At 35.8% G+C, this 19,035-nt stretch overlaps 1 protein-coding gene across 4 annotated transcripts in view; it reads right to left on the bottom strand.

Moving 5' to 3' along the window:
- The window catches only part of Usp15 (ubiquitin specific peptidase 15), a 93,268-nt gene that overhangs the window by 34,332 nt on the left and 39,901 nt on the right, over nucleotides 1-19,035 (bottom strand). For 3 of the 4 annotated variants that reach the window (XM_075954562.1, XM_075954564.1, XM_075954566.1), the window contains 2 exons: nucleotides 11,328-11,414; nucleotides 4,629-4,773 (listed from right to left, as the gene is read on the bottom strand). In XM_075954562.1, the coding sequence (XP_075810677.1) occupies nucleotides 4,629-4,773; nucleotides 11,328-11,414 (232 nt within the window). The remainder of the gene's footprint in view (nucleotides 1-4,628; nucleotides 4,774-11,327; nucleotides 11,415-19,035) is intronic. The other variant, XM_075954563.1, reaches the window with a different exon arrangement.

Below are 19,035 nucleotides of genomic sequence, written 5' to 3' on the forward strand. Positions count from 1 at the left end.
TGTGAGCCTCCACGTAGGTCCTGGGCATCTCCTTCTGGAGGACTTAGACCTCTACAGTGCATTTAACTGTTTAGGCATTTCTTAAGTTTCTGATTAGAGCACACTTTAAAAAACAAAAAGAAAAACACCCCAAAACAAAACAGGTTTTCACAGAATGTTCTGAATAAGAACTCAGCTCAACTTTACTTATCCATCTACCAAAGAGATACTTAGGTATACCTTACTGACTTCTAGGGAGAAGTTAAGAAAATAAAAATGGTATAAAAATAACCTGGAGCACACAGATAAAACTTGTTACTATTATTCGAAGACCTAATTCAACCTCAGACTGTCTTACTATGGGTTTATTTGAGAGCTAGTAACTTATTTGTAGATATGATTCACTGAACAAGGATTCTAGTAATCAATTCATTAGCCTTTTTCCTGCTCCAAATTTACAGTTTATAGGTCACTGTAAAATAGTGATATTATTTTGTAAATGGTTTCTACATAAACTATACATAAATATTGAACTCAATTGATTACATGTAAAAGCATAATCACAAACTATTTCTTGTTGTAAACAAAAAAGGTCTCAAGAACAAAGGGAGGGATGGAGAGGGGGAGGAGGAGACAGCCAGGGTTAAAAGAGAAAAAATTATCAACAAGTATAGCCTGAACTAGAATTTAAATTTAAATCTATCCAGTTAAAAGAAATTGGCAAAAGACAAAGTATTACGGTTTTCACTCTCTCGAGAATTTGCCAACCCAAATCTATAACATTTTTATTATCTGATAATACCAACATGCAATATAGAATATAGGGCTGATTATGGAAGAGGGGACAGAAAGATTCCGAGAGCAGAGGACCTCGGAATCTGCTGAGAATGTGTCTCTCAGAAATAACAAGGAAGCTTTATCCATGACACCTTAACAACATGGCTGCCTAAATAGGACTTGGACAATGACCAATGGACAAGCTAGCATGGCAGGGTAAAATCTCATGGGCCCACTCCTAGCTAAAGAGCCACAGACAGGTAAGGAATGCTGCGGGTGGGGAACAGTCTCAGCCAAGGATGAGCTCTCAGCCTGTCAGCGCTGAGATCACACACAAACAAGGAACACTGAATGGACTGGGCGGGTTGGATTTTTACACTGGTTTACATCCACACATCACTAACAGCAACAAAGAAACCAAGAGGGAGTGGGGGTTGCACATAGAAGGACTGGGAGGAGGAAAGGGAAGAAATGTTGTAACCATAATTTCCTTTCAGAAAAAAAGAGAATCTAAATTTGGAACTTAAATCTTCCTGAAAACCATGCTGACTGATGTTGGAATGCGTTGGTAAAGGAATTCAGCTTAAACCTTTTTATATTAAGCAAATAAGTTATATTAACAGAGGAATGCTGGAGCCAGTTTTTGTTCATTTTATTTTTATAGGTACAGATTCTCTAGTTCCCAATAGGGGCTGGTGAGATGGCCCAGCAAGTGAGAGCTCCTGCCGCCAAGCCTGACAGTTCAGCTTGATCCCTGGAATCCACATGGTAGAAGGAGAGAACGGATTCTGATGTTGTTCTCTAACACATGTGCACATACACACAAGTTAAAGTGGAAAAATATTTAGAGACAAACTTTTCTTACATTAAAGTAACTAAAAAAAAATCAAGAGACTGCAGTTTAATTCTACTGCTAACTGCTGTTAACAGAGACGGAACCATTATGGTAGCACTCAGTAAGTGGGGAAGTATATAGTAGTTCTTAAATATCCATGGATACTAAAACCTGTGGAGGCTCAGATCTTTTATATAAAATTTTTATATGAAATGAGATTTTGCATGTAACTATGTATTCTCTGGCATACTTTGTAATTTTCTATCCTCATATTACTTATACACAGCAATACAATGCAAGTGCTGTTCAGCTCCTTTACACTGCACTGTTTCAGGAATAATGACAAAAAAATACATGCTAAATACATATGCAGTAGGCTGACTGGATGCAGAACCCATGGGTATGGAAAGCTGACTGTACCTGGAAATCAGTGCTGGTGTTAGCCCCGGTAATACACAAGTAAGTCTGTATTTTAGAATCTGATGCACTAATTTATGATCCTTAAAACAATGTCCCTATGATCCATAACCATGTATCATCCTTCTATTATGACATGAGTTAAGAACAGACAAGACATTTAAGTCTGCATCAGTTAATAAGAACACTGGTTATAGAGAAATTTCCTCATTAGCAGAGACTGAAGAACAGACAAGTTACACACTTTCTCCTCAGCTGAGATGAAGACATGTTTTCACGACAAAACAATCCCTGTTAGTGAAGCCACACACTGTAGGACATTCTTTTAGAGATATATTCTTCCTCCAGCTGTAAATATTAAATTCTCACAAGTATCATCACCTGTCTGGGACCACAGGTTCTCCTTCCTCACTGTCCTGTCTCTACAAGAAGAGACATCATCTCCTTTGCCCAAATAGAAAGGAGGAAAGCATGAAAAACAATCCTATCCAGTGTCTGCAAGGTGTGTGCCTCTGATGCAAACAGGCTCTCTGCATGCTTAGTCGCGATCACAGGGGCTTCTGTTAATAGTTGCTTCGAGGTCTGTAGAAGGACCGAGTAACTGCACTGAGTAATTTGGAAGATTGGTTTTAGGCATTGGTGATCAAGTATACCACTCACTGCCAAGCATAACTCATTCTCATAAGAAAGTCTAATTTTCACACACTTCTGTAGGTTATTAACAGTTACAACATTTTATATAATGATCACTGTTTTTTAGATTACTGAATTACTGGAAGACGTTATATTAAAAATCAGCAGCAGCAGCAGAAAATTTTCAATGTTTGGAAGCTCATGAGTGGGCTTCGATTTTAAAGTTATAAAGAAAAAAAAATACCTGAGTAAACCCTGAAAAGAACAAAGTAAAGCCCTACCTTTGAGATTCTGCATTTATATTAAAAATAAATCCAATAATTGGGGCTGGGGACACGGCTCAGTGAAGCACACTGACTGCTCTTCTGGTCCCATGGGACTCAATGCCCTTTTCTAGTGGGCACCAGGCAGAATCATACAAGCAGGCAAAACACCAATACTCATAAGAATAAAGAAAAAACCATGGTTTTTCCCCTTTTCCAGCTTATTTTAGAGAACTTTGTTTTAGAGAAAGTATAGTTTTCAGCTACAATAAGACACAAGTATGAAATAATATCCACTACTTCACACAGTCGCTGCTGGAGTGTTTGGTGAACACTCAAGGTTTACAAACCAGCATCCTCATGGTCAGACTGAACTATGTTAAAAGACACGACCAGGAGCTACCAATTAATTGCAATCAGAAGAAGATTAACCCCAATTCTAGCTGAACAGGGCAGTCTCACTTAGATTGACTTAGCAGGTGCAATGGCTTGCCTGTCAACCCAATGCTCATACAGAGGACTCAGGAAGAGTTCACTAAGCTAGTCAGCCTCTGCTTGACAGATAGGCAACTTCTGAAATGGCCCCACTAAGTCAGAAATTGACTATGTTCCCTGAACCCTCTAGTTCTAAAACTATTGCCAACTCTTGGTCTAGATAGTTCAGCTAAACTTTAACTGTGCAAGAAGTTATAAAAAAAGGGTCAATTTATTAATCAGCTGGATCAATGACAATGTACTTTATAAATACTTATCCTTAGTCTAAAAGATTTGTGGTTATTTTCAGCAATTCATACTCTGTTATCTTTGGAGGTTACCTCCTGTGTAGAGGAGACTGAATTTTAAAATATGAACAAAAATATTAGACTTAAAATTAATAATTCACAGAAAAGACAAAAAAGTTACTAAGTTAAAATATCAAGAATAGTCTACCCTACTTAGGGCTTTTAAAAACACAGCAGTGGTAGCACATGCCTTTAACCCCAGCACTGGGGAGGCAGAGATAGATGGGCCTCTATGAGATTGAGACCATCCCGGTCTACAGAGTGAGTTCTAGGACACCCATGAATACACAGTGAAAGCCTGTCTCAGAAAATAAACAAAAAGAGGATGAAGCAATCTGCTCTAATTTATAGATATGACAGTTACTTCAATATATACTTCCTTCATTGCTTCAGATTAAAGGCATAGATATTTAACAACTATGAAGAATGAATAGAATGCAAGAAAAAGAAAAGTCACATGGAAAGAATGGGCAAGGAGCAGTAACCAGCTCTTTTTTGCACATCCATAAGCTCTAGAAGAGAAAGTAGTTAAAGCGTGGAGGGGAAAGGAGAGATGAATTTCTCTATTTTTAAATGTCAAGCCCTTATTAAAGCTTTAAGAATTTATTTTTTTAAAGCAACAGACCTCTACTGCATAAAGGAGAGTTGGACTGTCTGCTTCTCCTTTGGGAATTTAAGTTTCCTGCTTAGAATTATATATTTCGCATGAGGAAACATTTAGTCTGAATATAGCAATAGACCATGCTACCTAACTGGGAAGCAGGTCGAAATCCTACTACCAGCAGCATGAGCTACCATGTACACGCCTAAATATCCCACAAATTACAAATTGTCAAAACATGAAGTTCTTCAACATGAAAAAAATAAAGACAGAACAACGCCATCCTTTTTGCAGTAATGAATTCATGAAGCACAATTTTCACTCTGTTTGGAAAGACCTACCTGAATGGCTGAGTTCATGAAACATGTATTTCCCAAATTACTTAAGCCACAGAGGCCTGGCTGTTCATTGTTTCTTCCAGGTTCTGAATAATCATAGTTCTTATAAGCAGTATATGATGGGAGACAGTAATTTGAGTTTTTCACACTGGAAGAAAAAAATTATAAAAATGTAGCCAGTTGCATCACAATATGGTTACAATAAAGAGTACTTTAAGCATATGCAGGGAATATCTGGTTAATCTTTAAGGATATTTTGCTAAACACTCAAGTGGAACATCTTGAGACACCATTTTCAAAGTAACTTCCTTAATTAAGGTGTTTTTATCCAAGCAACAAAGCACCATATCAGAAGCCACATCACTCAACAGAACCCACTATTATATCATTCTACCCTGGGTTAACAGGAGCAGCATCGTGGCTTGCTCCATTCTGCATTGCTCCATCAAAATGAAAACACTCAGATTTTAAACACCATCCGCAGCAATTAATCATCTCATTAAAGTCCGCTTTGAGTCAGTCTGCTATGGTAAGACGACAGTGCAGGAACGGGAGAGTTGGGCTTCAGCTACAGATGAACACCAAGAGGCCCAAGGCCACTGTGACATCACGTTGAGATGCAGGGAAGATTCTATTTATAGCTTCTAAGCTGGACTAGCAAACTCTAGCACGGAAGTGCAGAGAGCAGCCTCTGATCAGCAATGCAGAAAGGATTGCATACAAGCAGATCCAGGCAGGACCACTCACTCACCTTTGCTCCTATTTTCTGCAATACTCACTTTAACTTTATAAACAAAAAAACCTCTATCAGTATAATAAATGTTGAAAAACTCTATAATCTAAAATTTAGGAAATCAGCATAATTTTAGAATTATTTAGGTCAATAAGTTAAATCTCTTATTTTTATATAAGATAATTTTATGAAAAGGAGGAATTCTTAATTTTTATGATAGCTTTTTATGAGACTATTTAAGAGATACTCTGCAAACAGTTCAAAATCATATTTTTCGCGCTTTTTATTCATTAGGATGAAGCTGGATGCAATTCAAGGTCATAAAATAGAAGTAAATGATGATACAAATAAAATGTAGTTTTACAAATAAACACAATAAGTTAGTAACTCCACTAATACTTCCTGGCTATAATTTATTCCTGATATTTAATTTTCTCATGGTTTCAAATATTTTTTGTTACTCTAGACATTATACTCTCACTAGATTAAAATGGTTTATATGAATTACAGTATTGCTTATTCTAAAAAAGATTTTAGTAAACATATGTACACCATACCAAACAGACAACAGAAAACAGTAAACCCAAGATTAAACACAGCTGTTAGGTGGCTTGTCAGACAATCAACAGGCCAGAGGTCATGGTCAGACCCTTTAACTCACGGGTCAGCCTTTGGAGAACTTTCATGGCAATATAGTTTTTTTTGTTTGTTTGTTTTTCGAGACAAGGTTTCTCTGTAGCTTTGGAGCCTGCCCTGGAACTAGCTTTTGTAGACCAGCCTGGCTGGCCTAGAACTCACAGAGATCTGCCTGCCTCTGACTCCCAAGTGCTGGGAAGCACTACTGCTTGGAGGCCATATACTAATTTTTAAGAAAGGACAATATCCCAATTCTTGTCTTTAGGATTAGAAACACCTCAGAGCTAGGCTGAGGCACATTCTAGGACAGCTACTTCCTCCTTGTAAAGCATAGCTATTTTTATGTTTTTATTTAAAATTTTTTCTTTACTCACTTTGCAATCTACTTTGTTAGTGAAATTCGTCAACAGATTGTGATATGAGTTTTATCTCTGGCCCTGAGTGGAGATACAATATTCTAAATTTCCCTAAAGGTAGTGGTTCTCAACCCGTGGGTTGCTACCCCTTTGACAAACCTCTATCTCCAAAAATATTTACATTACAATTCATAACAGTAGCAAAATCACAGTTATAAAGTAGCAACCAAAATAACTGTATGGCTGGGATCAGCACAACGGGACTGGACGATCTGTGTTACGGGGTCGCATGTGATGGAAGGTGAGAGCCACTGCATAGGGTTACAAGATTACAAAGCATCGCTGCCCCTTTCCTCCAGAGTCAGGAACACTTGCTGAAACGCTTCTCTAATCAGACAGTCCTATAGACTCCAGAAGCCCAGCTTTGATGCATTTCCTTATAGTTCTTCACTGTCAAGCCTGTCCGTTTTCCTGACCTGTCACCGCACCCCCCCCCCCCCACAACCACAGGGCCACCTCATTCTTTCTGGAAGGACTTCATACCTCTTGCTGCTCATTTGCAAGCTTACCTCCAACCCAGAAAAGCAAGGCTTTCTTTCTTCCCTGCCCCAGTTACATTCCCCAGCTGAAGCTGAGACTTTCAGCCTTGATTTTCTCTTCCACTCTAATATGATCCCATAAAACTACCCTTCAGATTTCTCCTAAGTGTTTTTAATAAGACTATAAATATTTTTAGTGCTTAAAAAATTCATTCCCTTCTCAACAACAACAAAAATACCAACTCCCTGATTTTCCAAAAAGAATCCACTCTAAGATTGAATGAAAATATCAAGGCCCAGAGAAATGTAACAACTGTTGGACTTACGGCTTTTGTCATAAACTTAATTATAAAAAAGACAAACAGAACTCAAGTTTTTTCTCTTTTAAAATACTAGCGGTATAATATATCTTATTCTGTTTTATAGTCCTAGTAAGTAAAAACTTACTAAGAACCTGTTAGACTTTAATGTATCATCACTCAGAATGTAATTAAAATCAAGTTCTCCTATACAGTGTTTAAAAAGGTCTGACAGAGGAGAAAAAAAGATATAGCTTGACTGTGAAATTTAAGTAGCTAAAGCAAAAGAGCAAAGTACCCTAACTACACACTCATGCGTGCCCCCGTGTATGCATGTGCATGGGTGTCCACACACATGCACACACGCACACACACATATCAAACCAGTGAAAGCACACTTACATGCTTATCCCTGAAATATATGTTCAGCTGTCTTTCCTTACATCAAACACAAATAGATACTGAAATGCTTATAATTCATTAGTACGAACATGAATGAGAATCAAGGTCTTATGCTCAAAGTAAAACACTGTTTTGATGTTCTAGACTTTTTATTTACCCTGAAATGGGAAAACCTATGTGCAACGCACATTTTGGTTGTTTAAGAAAATCTGAATCTTTTAAGATGTGTCTATACTTTGGTTTAAATGATGGGATGAGTATAATGCTCACCCAAAGATTAAGACAGTCTACAAGTACAATGATGATACTGAAGACAATGAATTAAAAACCAATGATCCAGCTCTCCTGGCCACTCACATTCCATGTTACGTATTTTAACTGCACAGGAAAGCTCTTTCTGGCAAGGACAGAAGCTATCAGCTATCTGTACACTCAACAGAGCACATGGAAGCCTGAAAAGCTTTCCTAAGGCCCACGAAGCTTCTGCTTCTCTTTTTTGCTAATGATTTTGAAAGATAAAATTTACACAAGTGTTAGTAGGCATTGTAATACTGTACTGTGTTAATACTGTTTGTAAATCTTCTTTAATGGTGATTATGTAAAAATGGAACATTTTATACACCTTTTATTTAGCTTTCTGATTGACTTTTCATTTAGTGTTGATATCTGACATCATAAACACATATTTAATCATGCTAACTTTGCAGTTAACGAAATGTTTTCACCTAGGTTATTCAACAAAAACAGATGGCAAGTTCTAGACGACCACAAAGTATATAGTTACTGATATGACTTACTCTCATACAGGGCATCATTTTCATTTCAAGAGACTGAGACAAATTAAAAAAAAACACCTACTTTGATATGAAATTAAAATCCAGACAACAGATCATTAAAATAGCTTTAATAGCAATGTTAGTAATATTATAAAATACATAAGGCAGAAAAATAAAGGTAATGAAAACATTAATAGTTAAAAAATTGGCATATTTAAAAAGTACTCATAAATTGTAATTGAGGCAAAAATATTTTATGACCTAAGAAGTAACATTACTGGAAAGGATAAATAAAATGTATTCTAAAAGTAGACTTTTCATAATGTTTCAAATTTTATTAACTTAAATTGAATAATTCTAAGTGTACATTATCAGTTACAATTATTTCTGAAAGTGAAATTTTACTTCTTAGGATATAATAATTCAAGTCTTGGACTTGAAATTATGTTTCATATAATCTTGTGTATCTACTCTTCTTACTATATAATTAAGTCTACAGTATAACTATAGATTTTAATATACAATTTAATTCTGGAGACTACTTCTACATACATGAAGTTTAAAACTATGTTACCTAGAAAGGTCACAAACTTGTTGACCTACTTTTATTGAAACTACACTATTTTCACCTCAAGTATTTGGCTACTACTTATTTCTACAAGTCAAATTAAAAAAAAAAACCTTATATAAAATAGTTGCTTAAATACATTAAATTCATATATTAAAAATTAAGGCAACACAAAATTCCTAAATTCTGTTCATTACTCAGAAAGATAAGTCATACACACAACTTACTTCCAAGCTCACAAATGACCACGGTGGAGTTCCTTAGAAGGTAGTTCCTGTCACAATTCCCTAAACAACTTCCCTTTCCCTCAGGAGTTTCTCTTTCCAGAGGTTCTGAGACTAGAGTGCACTTTGATATTTTTATTATATAAAGGAAAAACACAAGACAAAGACAGAAAAACAAGAAACCACATATACCAACACAATGACCCCAGTCAAAATACAGTTTCTAGTCAATACCACTTAGGCATAATGTTAAAATTGCTTTAAAAATGAGCACAAGGGCAAATTTACTTATTTTATTGTAGATGTGGGAGCCATTAGCAACATTACTAACATAACATTATCGCCTACAAAAAGCAATTTTGATGAATTAAAAAACATAAAATATAAACTGGGCTAAAAAATATTTATTCTCAAGAAGCTCTTCCTGAGGGTATGTACTTTTATGTAGAAGAGAAAGAAATATAGCACCTGGATATTCACACCTTCCACGCTGTACTACTACACTACACTGTCGTACTAATATACGGTGTGTTTACTTTTGATGAATTATGAAAAGAAGATATGTTTTAAGTTTGTTGGATCTGAACTGGGAGACTTTTTACTAAAAGTGCCACTATTACAGCTGCTCAGAAGAAAGCCTTACAAGAATAGATATCATAGTTTAATTTTTTATGGTTGTAACTTACAAAAGCAATTAATGAGAACCTGACATGCAAATATTTATAGTTAATTCTTTTTAGTACCTGGTTGTATTATTTAGTTTTCTGTTTCAGGAAATCTCTAACCTTTATGAACTTGATTTTAAAGTGTTTTTCTCCCCCCCCCCCCGCCCAATTCTTTACCTTCTTTTAGTGCTTAATAATAATCTTGGATTGAAAGTTCTAAAGAAAAAAACATCTAGAAAAGCTACCTAATCTTTTGGATGGTATTTCTTGGATAACTGTAATATTTTTTCATTGTTTAGAATGCTTTGCGATGGCATCAAATTCTTACATGGAAAGATGTTTTGGGTTGTCTGATTCCACTTAACCGTATGTGTCTTCTTAGATGAAACTGTGCTGTTTACATTGCGTATTTTTGTAGTATGCTAAAGAACTAACCTTTCTCATTATTTTTCTCCTTTAACATTTTCTTAGCTATTATTGTATACTTAATATCCAGACATATCAGAATCACTTTACCATGTTCCTACAAAACATGAGGATTTTAATAGGGAAATTAAACTCATAAATGTAACTACTGCTAGATTTATGATTATTTCCCAAACTGCTTTAGTGCTTCAGTTTATGAGTTTATAAATTAGCAGCCATCTGTGAAGTGCACTAACGTGTAAGCGATCTGAACTGTGGAAGTGACACATAACCACAGTGCACACAGATCATACCCATTAATAAAGATGGACAACCCACTGGGATAAAGGTTCTCATACAGTGGCTGAGCAAATTATAATTAAAATGGATTTCTTTTTCTTTTCTCCACCAAGATGAAAATAGCATGTTTTGCTAGTGAGACGGCCCAGCAGGTAGACTACTGGCAGGTGAGCCTGTGACCTGATTTCAATCTCTGAAACCCATTTAAGGTGGGAGGGGTAGACTGACTAAACAAAACTGCAATTTTTAAGGTAGCAAATACACCGTCAGATGTTAAAGGAAGGTCCTAGTGACGTTTAGCCTTTTGAAAAAAAGCAATCAAGGACATATTCACAAACTACATAATTTTAAATACCATGTATTATGGGGAAAAGAAACTATTAAGAAAAATTGCTTTTTCTATAGTATCTGCTCTCCAACTAAGAATCATTGACACATGCTTTATTATGGGTCAGACTAAGATGACATGTGAGATTTATAGTCCTATGAGCTTGTGTTGCAACCAAGTCCTATAAAAAAATTGCAATAAATAGAATCTGAATTTTAGAATAGAAAATGCTCAAAGTTCTTTTTATTTTTCAGCTAACTATTACAGACTATCTTGTATTAAGTCCGGTAGTTTTTAAAATGTGTTTTATTTCTTGTGAAGTGACTTGTGAAAGAACTGACCATTAATTTAAGAGAAAACAAATTTTGATTCATGAAGACTTTTATCCTAAATTTTAGATAAAAGAGATCTTTTTGCAACCATAATAGGGCTAACCAATTAAAGAAAGAGTTTTTAAGATTCAGTGCTTACTTTCTGTTGTTGATGTTGTTATAATTATTTGATAGAGATGAAGGAGAGATCTTTGGTAAAGCTGAAAAATTGGATGCACCTGGGGACCTTTAAAAATATGAAAATGTCAAATTAGATAAAAATGAATTACAAAATTATGAAATAAAGAAAAGAAACATGACAATGTTTGTAGTAAATGAATGCTGGAAAACAGATTTTATGGTCAAAATAATTATATATCATTTGGTTTTTAATTTTCAATATATATTTCCTTTGAAGTACAATTGGTACAAAAGGGAACTTTTCAAATAAAATTTATAAAATTATAAAATTTGCAATTATTCTTATAAATCTATAACTCGATATATCCATTTCTGAGGGTAACAATTACTAACATTTTACAATCACTTTCTGTATGTTTAATGGGATGAGGCTAATTTTCTTACTTAGTAGCTATCAGGGCCTCGCAATTATACACAGTACTGACACAGGGCTCAGTGAATGTTAACCATTCATAAATCTTGAAGTCAGTGCGGGGAAAGAACAAAAGAAAATTCCAAACATAATTCTACGAAACAGTATCTGGCCAAAAGTATCTCTGGAAAAACTGAAGAATTCATATATGACTATGATACACACTTCATTAATTCAGCATCTTTTGGGGTGGGGGGATCTCCATGAGGACTGGCTTTTAGATAGTAAACATATGCTAAAGGCAGATAGAAAAATCAATAAATCTATTGTGAAGAAATAATTAAAGTACATATAGGTGTCTGGAAGATTCAAGTCTCATGAGTTGTATAAACATTACATTGCCTATGGACTATCTAGCTGGGATGTGAAAGCCATGCCATCCTAGCTCAGTCACAGTAGATTCTAAGTGATGGACATGCTTCTAAAAACGAATCTCCTCCACATGGGTGCTAATACACAGTGATTTGGTCAACAGGCCAGACAATCTAATCTACAAAATGACTTAATTTGCATTTATTCTTTATATACAGACATACATGCTACATGAAATAAATGCTGGACAATGAAATTTCTTAAATATAAGAAAACTTCAACTTCAAATTCAAAAATCAACTTCAAATTCAAAAATCCTAGTAAAAACACCTTTGTTTGTGAAGAAAGTTCTTTCTGCTACTGAACACTGCATATTGACAGGGTCCTTGAATTAGGTGCCTTCCCAAAAGACGCCTCTTCACAGGGAAGCATTCTACTATACTAAGCTAAAATAGAAAATACAGTCAGCTAAGTTGTAAGAGCACATCCAGTGGAGGACACACTTGAAAGCTTGAATGCTGCTAATATAATACCTAGTACTGTCAAACACCAGTAGAAAGAACTCTTTGCCTTTTGATAATTGAGGTTCTTTTGTTTGTTTTTGAAATAGAGTCTCAACATGGTACCTCCACCAGGCTGGCCTCAAGCTCAGAGGTCCACCTGTTTCTCTTCCTGAGTTTTGGGTTGAAGGTGCACACCGCTATGCTGGCCATTGTAAGAGCTTTTAAGTAGGGGAAAACAATCTAATGGGATTAGAATTTGAGTTGCAGCAATAAAATGGATGTTAATTTTTCAAAACTTCATTCAGCATATTTTTTTCAGAAATGCCTTCTATTTTATTTTCAGTCAAAAGTAAATATTAAATAAAGGCAAGCTTCATTTAATAAAGCAGAGACCTATGTTTACATATACATTTCCTGCCTGTCCAAAACTTTTATTATTGAGGAGTAACTGGACTTACAGGTTATACTAAAAAGGAATAAAATATCATGGAGTGCATTTGTAGTTGGTAGTAATTCCTATGAAGTTCACTAATCAAGTGATTACTATATGCTCCATTTTCAGTGTATCTAACAGTGTGAGACAACCCAGTTCCTGGACTCCAACAGGTTTGCAATCAGGTGGGGAGAAATGCCATAAGCAAAACAGATGTAAAGCACTAAGGGCTTAACAACTTTTAATATAAGATTCTGTGACGTGTGACATGAAGCAACTTGAAAAAATGATATACAGTTAGAGGTATATGTAGGAACTAAGTAGAAAGAATAGTACATGTAGTTGTATGGATTGCAGAAACAATTGTGTTTGGGAGTCAACAGTCAAGTGACCCTGGCTGAAAAGGAGGTACACAGTGATGACGGGACAAGGGAAGGCAGACGGCCTTTAGTGTCCTACGAAGAAATCAGAATTTTACACAACTGATGGAACATAATGCAAATTTAATAAGGAGCAGCAGCATAATCAGATTTATATTCCAGTATGATTACTGACTGGGGGAGAGAAATATAGATTAGGGAACTATCAAGACAACAAAGGGGGAATTCGATAAAGGGTGAAATTAAGAAAGTAAGAGTGAGCCAAGCGGTGGTGGTGGCGCACGCCTTTAATCCCAGCACTCGGGAGGCAGAGGCAGGCAGATGTCTGTGAGTTTGAGACCAGCCTGGTCTACAAGAGCTAGTTTCAGGACAGGCTCCAAAGCTACAGAGAAACCCTGTCTCAAAAAACAAAACAAAACAGAAAAAAAAAGTAGAGTGAACAGGGCAACACATTTGTATCAAGACCCTTTCAAGACATCTATGAGGTTAAAATGATTTTCATAATACTGAGACCTTATTAAAATGTCATTTGGTAGCTTTTCCTGGATGGATATTCAAAGTCAATGGCAGTTCAAACTACTGGCCCACACGCATGAATGGAAAAGCAGTAGCCACAGCACAATCTAAGAGTGAGGAACAATTTCAGTAAGAACCTTTATTAAATCTTGACTCTGAAAAAACTTCTATATTTGTTTTTAATAAGGTATAGGTGTGTGGATGTGTGCACGAGACTGCAGGCGCCTGTAGAAGCAGAAGGCAGAGGTGTCGAATCCCTTGAAACTGGAGTTACAAGCAGCTGGGGGAAGACTTCAGTGGGTGCTGGGAACCAGATTTGGTATCAGGAAGCACTATAGCTCCAGTCAGCCACCATCTCTCCAGCCTACTACACTTCCTTTAAATACTGTCTGCGAAACGGAAGCCTGCATAAGCTCCATGCTAATGTGAACACAGATCTGAACTGCAAGCTTAACTTCACTCAGCACCTCTCTTTCTATGTCGTGTGGACACCTGGAGACGCTTACAATCAGGTCAAAGTCTGACAACTGAGAATTGAAATGACAGTGACAAAATCCCAACTTTCAACCAAATTCTGTGAATTTCGACTTTCCGACCATGTTAAGTTCAAACTTTTCTCATAAAATTCATTTTTTAAAATGTGAGTTTGCAAGAAAGTTGCATTATGAAACATACCAGTGTTCTGAAGGTCTGAAGAACTTGGATATACTTATGTGTCAAGTGACCATTGCAGATGTTAGTGTAAGGCTGTAAGTCACGGATATACTTCAGATTCCCATTTTACAGTCACTCATTTGAAACATAGACCCCGTGTCAAGTTTTGATTCATCTGAAAGTTCCATCTACTACATGTCTATACATAGTTGAATTCTTCCATGCACTTCATCCAGTGTATCTAGTAAACTACATGAAGAAGTGTAGGAGTTTAGCTGTCTCTACTTAACCAGATTTTCTCATTGAGTACATCAAGCACGCTTCAGGGCAGGCGCCATGCCCAGCAGTAGATGATCAACAGAAAATGAATGTAATGGTATCTTGTAGACTTTTTTTTTTGTCTCATTTTGCTCTGTTTTAACACTTTTTTCTGTCTTGTTGACCTTTTGCTTGTATATTACGGTTTCCATTTTAATTGTTTTTGTGGTCTTATGTGTGTTTGCCTGGCAAAAGTGTTTTAATGCTACTTTCTGAATGTCTTCCTTTTTAAAACAGTTAACTTTATAAACATGTTACTGATGTCAAAATATAATTGTTCAATATTGCTACTCTTAAATATTTTACATATTAATGTATTAGGATACACTGATAAAATCCGCACAAAAAGAAGTTCTCTGAACCAGGCAGTGTTCGAGGCCAGCCTGATTTACAGTACAAGTTCCAGGACAGCCAGGGCTGCACAGAGAAACCTTGCCTCAAAGGGAGGGGGTGAAAAGAAGTCCTCTAGGTGGCTAGAGACTCTGAAGACTGTAGCAGGAAACTAGTATACTGCTTAGGAAACAACACTTCACGGTGCTACCTCTGAGATGTGCTAGTTAGATGAGAAAAGTGATTGAGGGATTGGGAAGCTTGAGGGCACCTGGTAAAACCAATACAGAAAATGTATATATTTATGTATGCAAAACAAAGAACAAATATCTGGTTCAAACTGATGTGGTGTCATGCATGATATTCAAGAAGAACAGGAATTTAGATGAAGCTAGAAATCTTAATACAGATGACTCATTACTATCTGCTTGTGTTAAGGGAAAGTTTCCTGACTTTGGGTGTCTACGATGGATGACCGAAGAGTTCAAGTGCAGTCAAGACATAAGCACAGCAGCTGCACAGACTCAGTGGAGTCAGGGAGAACCTCATACATTACATGTGAATAATTCTCCCAGAGAAATAAGAATTGATTAAATTGTGAATGGTACTAAGGACAGTTTTCGGGAAAAAGGTAGATGTCTAGAGGGCAGGCAGGGGGTGATGGTAGTGCATCAAAACAAGAAAACAAAAAAAACGAAAAAACTTAAAGAGGCATAGGAGAATATTGATGGTTTGTTTCCTAATGTGGTGAACTTTCTTATGTTCATGAGATAATGACATTAGAAAGGAAACAAATAAATTAGTGCCTACTATATGCATAAGAAAGAGGAATTAACAGAAGGAACAGCAATGAAAAGTCTAGGGTGCATTGATACAAAAACACAGGTAAATGTTTTCCTTAAATACCAAGGAAATTAGAACAAGAGTGATGGATGTAGGCTACAGATAAAGAATTACTGATTAAACGAATACATTTCCTGGTTTCTGATTTAGACTTCTGAACCATATTTCACACACCTCATTCTAGCTAAAATTTAGAGTTAATGCCACATTATTTATAAGTCAACTAGTTCACTGAAGGTGAGCAGCGACACTTTGTTCTCAATTTGAAAATCACACTCTTCATTTTCTAATGGCTTTCTACCGAAGAGAAAGGAAATGTCTAAAGCTCTACATACTGATTGACTAGAGAGCAAGCTATTTACCTTGCTGAAAAATAATTTTGATCAGGGCAGGCTAGGTGCAATATAAGGCAGTATATTCCTCTCTTTGAAAAATCAAAAAGGTAAATTGTCAATTTAGCTGAAGTGGTTTGAATAAACCTTATTCAACATTCCAACATTTGTAGTGTCTGAATTTTATATTCAATGTGATGTTTCAATTAAATGTATGCAATTTAGTACACCTGAATGTCTTCCTTCAAAATGAAAATATAGTTTCTAAACTTGTTGTTAAATAAACTAAATATTTAATATACATTAAAATCTAACACCAAAATATTGAGCAGCTAAAAGGCAGCTAAGTTTGACAAAGCAAAACAGTCATCTTAACTTTATAAAATCTAATGGCAAAGTTAGCAAAACTAAAACAAGACCAACCACAAACTACGTTTCTCTCAATTATTCTAAAACAAGTTCTTAAAGGAAAACTTGCAACTCTTCAAATACTAAATACTTTTACTTTGTGATTGCTCCTATTCAGAAACATTTCTGTTGTGTGTCTCCTATTAGCCAAGATAATTTACTATACAAATCCGCAGTTCTCATCATGCTCACACTCTGGCTCCTTTTATGAAATTATATCCACAACATTTTTGGTTTGGTTTTCTCCTTATCTTACACATTAGAAGTCTGAGCAAAAGCCATCCCACAGCTGATTTTTTATGAAAATTATATGAAGAATAAGGAAAGTGCAATGAACCTTAAGATCGCAATACAACTTGTTAAAATAAAATGGATACGCTGTGTGGTATGTTTCCTAATGGGTCCTTAATTTTAACCCAGTTAAGTCTATGCACTAGTTCTTTATTTATCCTTCTAGCTATACAATGGGTTTATTCTCTAATAATCTTCAAAGAAGATCTTGATACAGTTGGTATAGAAAAACAACCACCAGTCACCTACATGCTTAATATAGATTCTTCCAGTGACAATTTTATAACTCAGAGTGTTTCTTCTTGTCTAGCAGAACTCTGTAAAAATATCCTAACACTGGATTAAGTTTATGCTTTATAGTTTTAGCTGTCAATTTAGATTTCTGTTAGTCAGAGCATCCCAAGAGCAGGAAAGTGCAAGAGTAAGAATCGCTGGAATGATGGCTCAGAAGTTACGAGCACCTGTTAGTCGTACAGGACACAGGCTCCTACTAACACCTACATCAGGGCTCACTACCATGCCTTACTTCCATGCCAAGGGGATCCAATGCCCTCTTTTGACCTCTGCAGGCACCAGGCAAACACGTAATGCGTACATGAACATGCAAGCAAATCAGTCACAAAAAGAATTACTGGCATGGTTATCTTCAATCACACATGCTTTAACTGGTTAATGATAAATTCCTTACTTGTCCATAGAAACACAGAACTATCAATGGCTTTGAACCTCTTTCCACTACCTTCTCACATGTTCTTTTATCAGCATTGTTAAGTAATAATGGAAATGAATGAACTGAATTCAAATGTTATCTTCACAAAAAGGAATTTTTATTATTCCAGAAAACCAATTTAGCTTTCTTGTATATAACTGCAATTATTTCAAAATGCTTTAAATTATTACACCTAAATGAAGCAACAGAGAAAAAGATACAATAGTACAACATAGTCAAAATCTAGGGCGCTCACATTCCAGAGCCACAGCTCAGGAATAAAGCACTAACTTCCATTTCCTTCCCTCCCTCCCTCCCTTCTTTCTTCCTTTTTGTTAAGTAAGCATTAACTTATTGATATAGTTTTCTCTTCTTTTTAGGAACCCCAAGGCTTCCACAATTATTTTACCTTAAAATGTCTTATGTTAAGGTAACATAGACATCCATGCATTTCCAATCATTTAGATCAATTAGGATCAGTCCCTAACACTCCTGCCTTTGCAAAGCAGACAAAAGTACCAATTTTTTTTTAAAAGAGAAAAAACCCTTTTAAAGGTAAAACTAGAAAATACTGTTTTGTGAGGTGTAAGAAACTGGATACTCAAAACTGGATTATACATGCAATAAAGCAACTAGTAAGCACAGAACATTTGGAATATTATCTGTGCATGTGTGTGTGCATGTGCACACAAGTAAGAACATCAAATTGTATGCTGATATTTAGCAGGAAATTAATTAAAATAGCTTTTTAGTGGTTTGGCTTTTTTCCTTTTTTGGTTTTTTGAGACAGGGTTTCTCTGTGTAACACTCCTAGTTGTCCTGGAACTCAGTTTGTAGACCAGGTTGGCCTTGATTTCACTGAGATCCACCTGCTTTTGCCTTCGTATCACTACTACCTGGCTTTTGAGTGGTTTTTAACGGATTTTAGGTTGCTTTCCCTGTTAATTAAAATATATTTAGATGTTTTAAGTAAAATTATATTTACTATTAATATTTATAGTATTTAACATTTCTTCAAGTGGCCCCTAAAATTTAAGGTTTAACATAAATGTTAATGGTTTCAATAAGATCAAAATGGGCCTGATAAAACTTGATGGCAGTCAAATTTGTATTGCATTCATGACTGATGTGTGCAGGCTCTGTTTACTGGGGGTGGTCACAGACAGCATGAACGAAAGCTGAACAAGCCTTGCAGGACACATCAGTGAACAGCCCCTCTGCATGGC

Source organism: Microtus pennsylvanicus, chromosome 20 (assembly GCF_037038515.1).
Source record: "Microtus pennsylvanicus isolate mMicPen1 chromosome 20, mMicPen1.hap1, whole genome shotgun sequence".
NCBI classification, from domain to species: Eukaryota; Metazoa; Chordata; class Mammalia; order Rodentia; family Cricetidae; genus Microtus; species Microtus pennsylvanicus.